Genomic DNA, 9,248 nt, shown 5'->3' with positions numbered 1-9,248 from the left:
CATTATAGTGACTTATAGGATACGTTTGGTGTGTTTTCTTTCATTATTGGCAGATTTGTAGTATTTATGTCTTGAAACAAGTCCAAGAATCAAGTGACATGAGCTCAGATCAATACCACCATACTGCTTAGTTGCTATTTTACGATCTATGATCATGTTGCAGCCTTTGGCATTCCACCAGAAACGTGCCTTATTATCGTGCAGTACGCTAGTATATATCACTCGAACCAGAGTTACCAACCTATTTTTGATGTGTTTGAAAATTCGTATTTTCCCAGAACTATTGGAGAGTGGAATTTGTTATTACCAAGCACAATAGGGGCATCTTCTCTGGATAACTTTAGAGAACGCTTGCAGATAGATGTGCAAAAGTTAGGTGTGGCGGATCGTTCAGTGTGATATAACCAGCTGCTGCCGCGCCGCGTGCTTGCGAAGCTGGTGTATTATACCGGCTAAATAGATACAGATACAGAACCCACCTACCGAGATCATCTCATTAATTAGAACGCTGACGTTGAAGGGTAACTTTACTTTTACGTTTGCCAACTAGCGTATCATTTTTGGCATCTGAGTTTCTTTCTTTCATTACCGAAACGTCACAGTCTGGTTTATTTTGATGGCAAATTGCAAGTTTATTTCCACAATTGTAATATCTGGTGGTCACCCAATGGTTTTATTAATGTTACTGTTAAAGCTTAATTTCAACAGTATTCTATTTAAGTGCATCTTAGTATTAGAGTCGAAATACACATTTAGGTTCCCTTAGAGCTTTATCCAATACAAGTAGTCCGCCGTCAAAACACATGTAGACTAACACTAATCTAAATACAAGTGTAGTAAATATAAGATAAATTAAAGAATACCATCAATTGAGAAATATCAATAATTAAATTAGTTCATTCCAAAATAAGTGTCATTGCTAGTTACTCATTTTTTGGTTACACCAATGGATATGATAACATTTGTTCACCTTTATTTTGAAAACCTTGTTTTGCAAAATTTAGAAGCCGACGTGGACTTACCTCCTTTCTCTACAGGTGAGTTAATTACACGGGTTGGAAACACCTGTAAACTCAAGTAACCCCTGTGTCTGCACATATTACTGCCGGCAGCTCTAATTTTGGATGACTTATCTGGTGGCAAAGCGTTGATAAGAGCAAAGATCATATCATACGCTAATAAGGACGAACTGATTTCTCTAATTACAAACAACGTTTGTTGCCTTAGGGTAAAACGCATTTGATAAAGATCTCGGGATTAGAACGTTAGCAACGCAGAGGACGTAAAAGCTCGGCGTTATTGTTAGCGGTTATTAAAAATCTTTAATGAACTGCAAGTAAATTAACTAAATGACGTAAAGATTTATGAGTTCGCAAACATTTAATAAATGCTTTTACAGTTAATATCAGATATATTTATGAACACAATATTATGTGTGACCTCATTGGCAGAACGGTGGCATTGATTGATTTAAGCTAAGGGCACAACCCGCCATACGTGCAATTTGTCCATACATATTTGAGAGTCCACATCTGCCACGTATTTCTGAAAACGTGGGGAACGACTGGCAAGAGCAGGGAGGGTGCACGTCACAAAGTTTTGCCTTCACGTAAAGTTCTACGGCGTGTCCGCGTGCTCCAAATCCGTCGGATTCCCTACGAGTTCGCACGGAGGTGGTACTTAACACTTCTGAATGCCAGAAAGATTGCCCCCACGTTTAGGCACGTAGACAGCAGTCACAACACGTATTTGCACGTACGCCTGGTTGTGCCCGTAGCTTTACGAAGCTGCTGAAGCTACAACTTATACTTCCAAAAGACCGTCAACCGACTCAATGTGGTACATTTTACAAACAGCCTGTGAACGTGACTTTGCGTCCTGTCAGCTTTGTGACACATGTACTCCATCTTACGGTTGCCTTTTCACAAATGTACACAACAGGTGTGTTCATAAAAGGTCAACGTCCTGTCATACTTACAGCGGGCATCGGTACCTAATCAGATGGAGGGATATCGTTATTTTTATCCCCATAAAAAGATGTGACATTCCTCATGGCACTATGTAAAATCCGTGGTGATAAATTACGCACGTGGCATCGCGGGGTGAAATATAACTGGGAAATCAGATCTAACTGTCCTTGGGGCTTTCATTTCATATCCGCCTCCAACATCTAATCTTAGAGCAGGCACCCCAGCGGTGGTTGTGATCAACTATACCGTGATGAAATCCCCTACAAATTCCAACTTTATAACCTTACTTCATTTGTTTGTCACTTCCTAATTTCTTTAGCTCTCAGAGAGCGTAAGAAAAGTCTTATTTCTGAAGTGTCATTAGAGAAGTGTGGCGATATGTTCAAGGTCCTATTGCAGAATGTCTCTCTGGAGTGCTCTATAGTGCGACCTCAATCAGGCTGTCGAAGGGAACCAAATTTAATCTTTGAGAGATGAAACTTGAAACTAAATTCGTACAAATATGATATTATCCTCAGGGGACACCAGAATGCGGGCTTTATTAGTCCTTTTATGTTGGGCGTTACAATACACGTATGATCATTCTTGACAGTTTGGTGACGACGTCGATATAGTTTTCACGATAGTTTAGGCAGCGATGCTAGTAGATCAACGACTTCACCATTTTTGGGTCGAAATACATTTGGAAGGAATTCAATTTGTGACTTTTGCTGTAAAAAGTCTTTAAAGTTCTATTTCTCTATTGAATAATGATATTTCTAGAACACAAATGAGGTAAATCCTCGAAACCCTTTCGAAAGAATCGCTGGCTTTTTAAAAAAAAGTATCAGGCAATGATTTCCACCATACCACGTATATGTCAGACTCCAGTATTTTTCAAGCCGTGAAATTACGAAAAATTCTTAAGCTCTGCTTTTACTATTACAGTAATGGTGTTAAGCTCTAGAATCAGGGTGCTTGTTATGCAGAGTCACTCCTTATTGGCGTATGCGGAAGGCTAATCACCAGACCATCACCGGATCAATGGCTTCATGGGCGCCGTGATGGTGATCTTCCTATTAGCCGGGAAATGCCACAAGACATTGGGTTTTCATCACTGTCCTTTCAGTGACATTTTGGAGCTCGTTTACAGGACAGAAGTGAAGAACTTCGGTGCATGATGTGACATATAACTTTGGGTTCAAGTCTAGTGTATACATCTAGCGCAGCTGATAAGTAATGCCGACGAGCGATTCCGACCTGAACGTACCTCAGCACAAACCCGGCAGAGGGTCTGCATGTTAAAATGTCATAGACAGGAAGGCACCGGGCCGTAAAATTACAACTCTCTAAGGTGTACACCCTTTAATAAAGGGATATACGGACCGATCGTCGCTTCAATGAAGTTTTATACGTGTATATATATATACACCATCTGGAGTGTTGGGATAACCTTGTTCTACCAGCATCCTTCCCATCGTCTAATAGTCTTTTTCTATGGTGGTGGGAAAGGTATGAAACCAGTTAGGTGATAATTACCCTAACGGCAAGCATGGTCATCACCATGGCAATAGACTTGAACGAATGGTCATGTCGGCGTGATGGCCATTAGACGTGTTTATCGCCCCAAGGCTGGAGAACCACTTTACATGTTTCTTTCATTATAATGCTTTCACTGGTGATTGTCTTTATCCATAAAATTGATATAATGTAGGTAGACTGAAAATGTGTTTATCGTATTGTTTAAGTACAATATTTAGGTACTGTAACTGGTTAATCAATTGTTTGGTTGATTAGATATGTCATAAACATCTTTATCCTTTAGCTTACAACAGTCAACCAAGAATCATCTTCACCAAGTTTCAAATACTCAAATAAGGAATATATACCCAGGTGATTTGCGGTAAAATGTCATTGACTGAAACGAAGGTACTGTATGTGTGTTGTGTGTAGAAGTAGCAAACAAATAACTAGCGAAGACATTCACTATGTTCTTTTAGATTGATAAAAGGGAAGACAAGACACTGCAAATGTATTGAACGAATCTATCAGTTGCCTGAGGAAAGATAGAACTTCCCATCTTTATGACCAGTATCTGCTGGAAACATATTCCTGTCACGGATGTGGATCTGTGTCGTCCCTACCCTGCAGGCAACCCATCCAATTATTCCCGCCGTGTGGAAAACTTCTAACACCTAACATCTCCGCAGATTACACGACTGGCGATAAGAGTTACCAAGAAAGATGAGCTAATCAATGCCCTTCAATTGCCGCGTGGGGAACTGTAAGGTTCACCAGGAGGTTACGATGTTTTTTTCTGCAAACGCTACTTCCGCGTGAGAAAATTTCCCCCAGGTAATGTCGAGTTGATGAAAGTCGTTCCAAGGTTATACGTTTCCCATGGTGTACATGTACCGGTTTGACCCGGTGTAGCTACAAGTTCACATGTTCTTATGTCAGCTGTTCGATCTGGTCGATATCACCCAATGCTGCACTATACGCCTGGCCCGTTCAAGGTCATTTCCATAAACCGTGTGTATGGCAAGTTTCTTCTTCTTCTTTCAAAATCATTACCTCCCCGAAAACGTAGATATGTAATCAACTGCTGTGTATTTTGGTCTGTTTCGAGCTTTGTGTTGGTGTGTGCCACCAGATTGTCAGCCTGCCGGGATATGAGGCAAAAGTTGTGTAAAAGCATACTTGGAGAATTGAAAGTCTTCTTAGGCAGTTAAAACTCGAAACTTTCCCAAAGATGGAATTGAATGTAAACATTTAGAATTCGTACTTAATCTAACTCATTCTGACATGTTTAGCTTGTCTGTTGTACTGCCGAACAGCTGATGACGTCACTCTCAACATGGCGGCGTGTGTCACAGTTCACACGTGACGTGTACCAAAGTTTGCAGTCCGTGACGTTGTCACATATGTTTGACTCGTACCATTGCACATAACGTTCGGTAGACTTTATAACCTAGAGCAGAAATGGGCTTTCATAAAGTTCCTGAGCCCTAGCTTTAAACTTCATTTTGTTGTAAAGACGAGCTACAGACGAGTAAACCACTTATCGCAATAAATCATGTTCACATGACAGCACTTCTTTTCACATGATCCCCTTTGTCGTACCCCGTGAGCTAACAATTTTACCGGATGGTTGCAGCTGAATCCAACTCATCTTATGAACGTTTGTAGAGAGGATTTTCTCTACACGAGTTCTCATCGTTCCCCAGCTGAAGTTTCCAGATGAAAGACGGACAATCCCATTACCCAGAGTGCACGGAGGATCAGCCTTCCGGTAAAAGTCCTATATCAGCTGGCAGAGAGACGGAGGCTCGCTGATACCCCCTGTGGGAAGAACGATAACAAGAACAGCTTTCTCGAAGGTTAAGTCCTTCCTTCTTAATCTCTTCATCCATCGATCTATCACCCACGGTCAATGGAAACCTATAAACATGGAAATGGTTACACGTATCAAAACTGGGAGTGAAATTAAACACACTCGTATTTTACCAATGAGATGCTTACTATCACCTCACATAAAAAGTAGTGTATGGACATGAATTCAGTGATTAGGCCCTCGGGTAGCTAGACTTAGATTCCAAAGGCTGCAACATTCGTATGTTACCAATGAGATGCTTCCTATCACTTTACATCAAACCTTGTGCATGGACATGACTTCAGTTGATTGGGGCCCTCAGGTAGCTAAATATAGATTCCGAAGGCTTTAAATATAGACTGGTGTAAAACATTGATTGCAGCTCAGTTAGCTATGTTGTTGTAGCGTTTCCTGTGTGTATCACTCCAGTATTCACTTAGGTTGGGAAAATCATTACATTAGACCATTCGCGCGCGTTAATGGATGCTTTGTTGCAACTTCATTACATTTTCACAGCCATAAAGAGATTTCACAAATAGCAACTGCATTAAAGTTAAATTCATGTCTTGCCTTTTTCTGAAATGAAGCGAACAGGATTTCATAGACGTGTATTACGTGCGCACGCTCGTCATCATATGTGGAATATGGTAAATGGGTATCTTGGCAGCATCCGATACTATTTTGAAAGGAACTGTGACAAAAGAGACGAAAGCTATCTACGAGTTCACAAATCTTTCTGCCACAAGAATACAACAAAGCTCAGCGACATCAGAAGATACAACCTCTCTACTCTATGGAACTTCCTTTGACTTGGCATCTTTGAAAACGTTCCTCCATTAGGAAGCTACGTCTCAGCATCCACAACAGTGTCTCCTACCTAACAGCTCGTTATTCTGCAACACTAATTCCACAGATTACCACAGCTATAAATCACAAGTACCAGGCGGGCCGCAGCCAGGGAAAATTAAGGGTTTAGTTGAACAGCTATTTTCCCGCCGTTCTGTTGCAATAGAGACTCCCAAGCCTCAGCGGTTTCCTACCATTTACATGTCAACTGAGGATGCAATTGATGACTGGTACAATTTCTCAGGGATTTTCCAGCAGAGTTCCCGATTATAGTGTTGGGAATAGTGTGCTGCATGTTACCGTACTCTTTACTATCGTGGCATTTTCCTGGAATGAAAGTACACTGCTGTAATTGGGAAAGGACGAAATATATTCTAGACATTCGAGATCAATGAAGCAAGTTTTGGGGTCACCTTGGCTGGGCAATATTGTTCATAATTGGCTTAATGTATTTTTCAAAGTGATATCTTTTGTGTACTGGCCAATGGGTTTCGTTTTCGGCGTGTTTGTTTGAATGTTTGTGTCCGTAGTTATTTGAATGCAGCAGAGTGGCTGAATTCCACATGTTGGGCACGTCACGTACACTGACAGGAAGTTAGGTCAAAGGTCCCAGAATAGGCTATCTCATTTCCTGTCTTCAGATTACTGCTATATGCATGTCTGTTGCCCTATAAGAGCTACTAGGGAAATGCATGGGCCAGAAATTCATAATGATGAATAAAACAAGAAATTCATAAAAACTGAAAATGTTTTACGGAGGTTTGACATCCCAGATTTATCATTTGAAGAAATGAACGTCTGATGTTCTCTGACCAGAGAATTACAAAAGAAGTTTTTGATGGCGAGACTTATTGGCTACGTCCTATTTTACATTCTTATCTTGAAGAAGAAGATCTTGATAATGCATGTGACTGTGTCCTTCTTAAGGCCATACAAGTGAGATGAAAACGCATTTTACAGTATAATTTAGGGATTTTAGTCACTTAATCATTACATGTATTAGCCTCGTACAAACGTTGATCCACCCTAAAACACAAGTACTATCCGGCCAAAACAGCTACCCGTGGACCAATGGCCAGGCAACACGTAGGGTGAGGACAACTTAGTTGACGCCCACTTGCAAACATCGATGCCTTTATAATCATGTACTTCGTCCTCATTTGACTTATATTTCCCGCGACTCGCTATTGCTATTTTAGTAGACCAGAAGCAATTTTGTACAGCGATTCGTGCTGAGAATTCTATTGCGGAAGCAGACTGATTTTTAAACAGACGGGATCGGATGGGCCGTCGGTCAGTGTGGGAATAGCCATCAATACTATTTGGCAGAGACCAAGCTGCTTTGTGTGCAAGAAGGTCAAGGTAAATGTCCCAATGAATAAATGTCCGAACGACTTCCCTGGGTACGTGTATCTTGCGTCCGATTGGACTAGACCATGTCTCTATTGTACAAGCAAATAGACCAATAGTATTGAAGGAACTCTCACAGTCTTAGCTTCAGCCTGGCGCCTGTCTCAGTCTCGACGATGCAGTGTTTGTGACAGGCCGGATTGGCCTATAGTCTATAACCATCACGTGCACCGGTCTGATAATGACATAACATCTTCCTGATCGAAGAAATGGGAGGGTGCAATGGTAGCCCCATCCACACCAGACACAGGCTACGTCCTATATCAGGAAGCGTTGATACCGGTATAGCTTATTAAGTCACTCCATTACCCTATGTCTATCACTGTTCATCCGAATGAACGATGTGACCCCAAAAATGTCTTACTCTATGTTGCTACACGAAGATGTCAAACCGACCACTGTTACCGCTTCAGACTGGCTAGATACGCTACGCACTTGGCGTCCTTCCATTCAGATTTCTTCGCCCACTCTACCCTACCCGTAACCCACTCTACATCGGTTACTAAGCGCAGGTAATTCCTTACGTCTTGTCTTTGATACTGGCCAAATCTACTTAGAGGCTGTGGTACAGCAGCGCCAGGCCCTAATGTCTCTTTCATCTATCTGCAGATTCTGATCAGTCCGTGGACGCCTCTTGTGGGAGTCTGTAAGGAAGCCCAGACGGTGTGATGTGAGCGGAGTGCCGCGGGGTGCTGAAACGCCTTCCAGTCAGGCACGGCAGCCCATCTGGCAGTGGCACTGCCGAAAACCGCAAACGGCATGGATTGAGACCTCGAGGAATTCAGGAACTTGAGATGGACAGAGAACGTCGCTACTTGGACTTCAAGAGGCCATTCAAGCCTCAACGTTCCATGTTCACAACTGTTAACAAGCTGGTGTTACAGATCGTCACATTCTCAGACTGTTGTAATGCTGAAAGTGCTGCAGTTTCTACTATATGAATTTTTATACCTAAGAATTTTATTCAGACGGTGAAAAGGCTAATTCTATTGGCGCACTGATCTAACGTGTATCTCATTCCTTATTGAGGCAGACTCAGCTCACAGAGCCATTTGATGAGATCGGTCTCTCCAGCAAGACATAATTATTGACCTTTCGTGGTCAGGGCCTTCGTGTGGAGTATCAGATCCCGGCACCAGCTGCCCAAACGTGACTGTTAGTCCCGACTCCATGATATTCCACCAGACGGATTAATCAAGCACTTCGGTGAAGGATCACCTGTTCCCAGGATCACCCTCGGTGAGCAGAAGGTATCACGCCCCACACACGAACGCCCGTGCCTGTTTAGTTCTCCAGGGTTTAAGGATGGAGAAGCAGCTCGTACTAATCGTTTTCCTGGTCTCGGTTCTCGGAGCGGGGTCCGTCGGGCTGTTCCGCTACCATCGGGCGATCCTGCCGGGGAAGGGCGGCCAGGATACGTACGCCGAGCTGAAGGGAGACCTGACCATAGGCGGACTGTTCCCCGTGCACAACAAGGGGCACGGAGGCAAGCCTTGTGGAAAACTTAACTCCGACCGTGGGATTCAAAGGATGGAAGCGATGCTCTACGCCATTAAGGAAATTAACAGGTAAGCACAGTCCCTCTCTCAAGCCTAGCGAACACATATCATACTGTCTGTATACAAAATGTAGCAGTTATTCATGCGACACTAAAAGTGCCCACATTTTGA

General features: G+C 42.5%; 1 protein-coding gene across 3 annotated transcripts in view; it reads left to right on the top strand.

Annotated features, from left to right (window-relative positions):
• The first annotated feature begins 8,525 nt into the window (after window positions 1-8,525).
• The window catches only part of LOC118416473 (metabotropic glutamate receptor 3-like), a 15,269-nt gene continuing 14,546 nt past the window's right edge, over window positions 8,526-9,248 (top strand). For 2 of the 3 annotated variants that reach the window (XM_035821582.1, XM_035821581.1), the window contains exon 1: window positions 8,527-9,146. In XM_035821582.1, coding sequence (XP_035677475.1) covers window positions 8,884-9,146 — 263 coding nt within the window. In that variant the 5' untranslated portion in view covers window positions 8,527-8,883. Of the gene's footprint in view, window positions 9,147-9,248 lie in introns of all 3 variants that reach the window. The other variant, XM_035821583.1, reaches the window with a different exon arrangement.

Source organism: Branchiostoma floridae, chromosome 5 (assembly GCF_000003815.2).
Source record: "Branchiostoma floridae strain S238N-H82 chromosome 5, Bfl_VNyyK, whole genome shotgun sequence".
Lineage (NCBI taxonomy): Eukaryota > Metazoa > Chordata > Leptocardii > Amphioxiformes > Branchiostomatidae > Branchiostoma > Branchiostoma floridae.
This window is presented reverse-complemented; position numbering and strand designations above follow the sequence as displayed.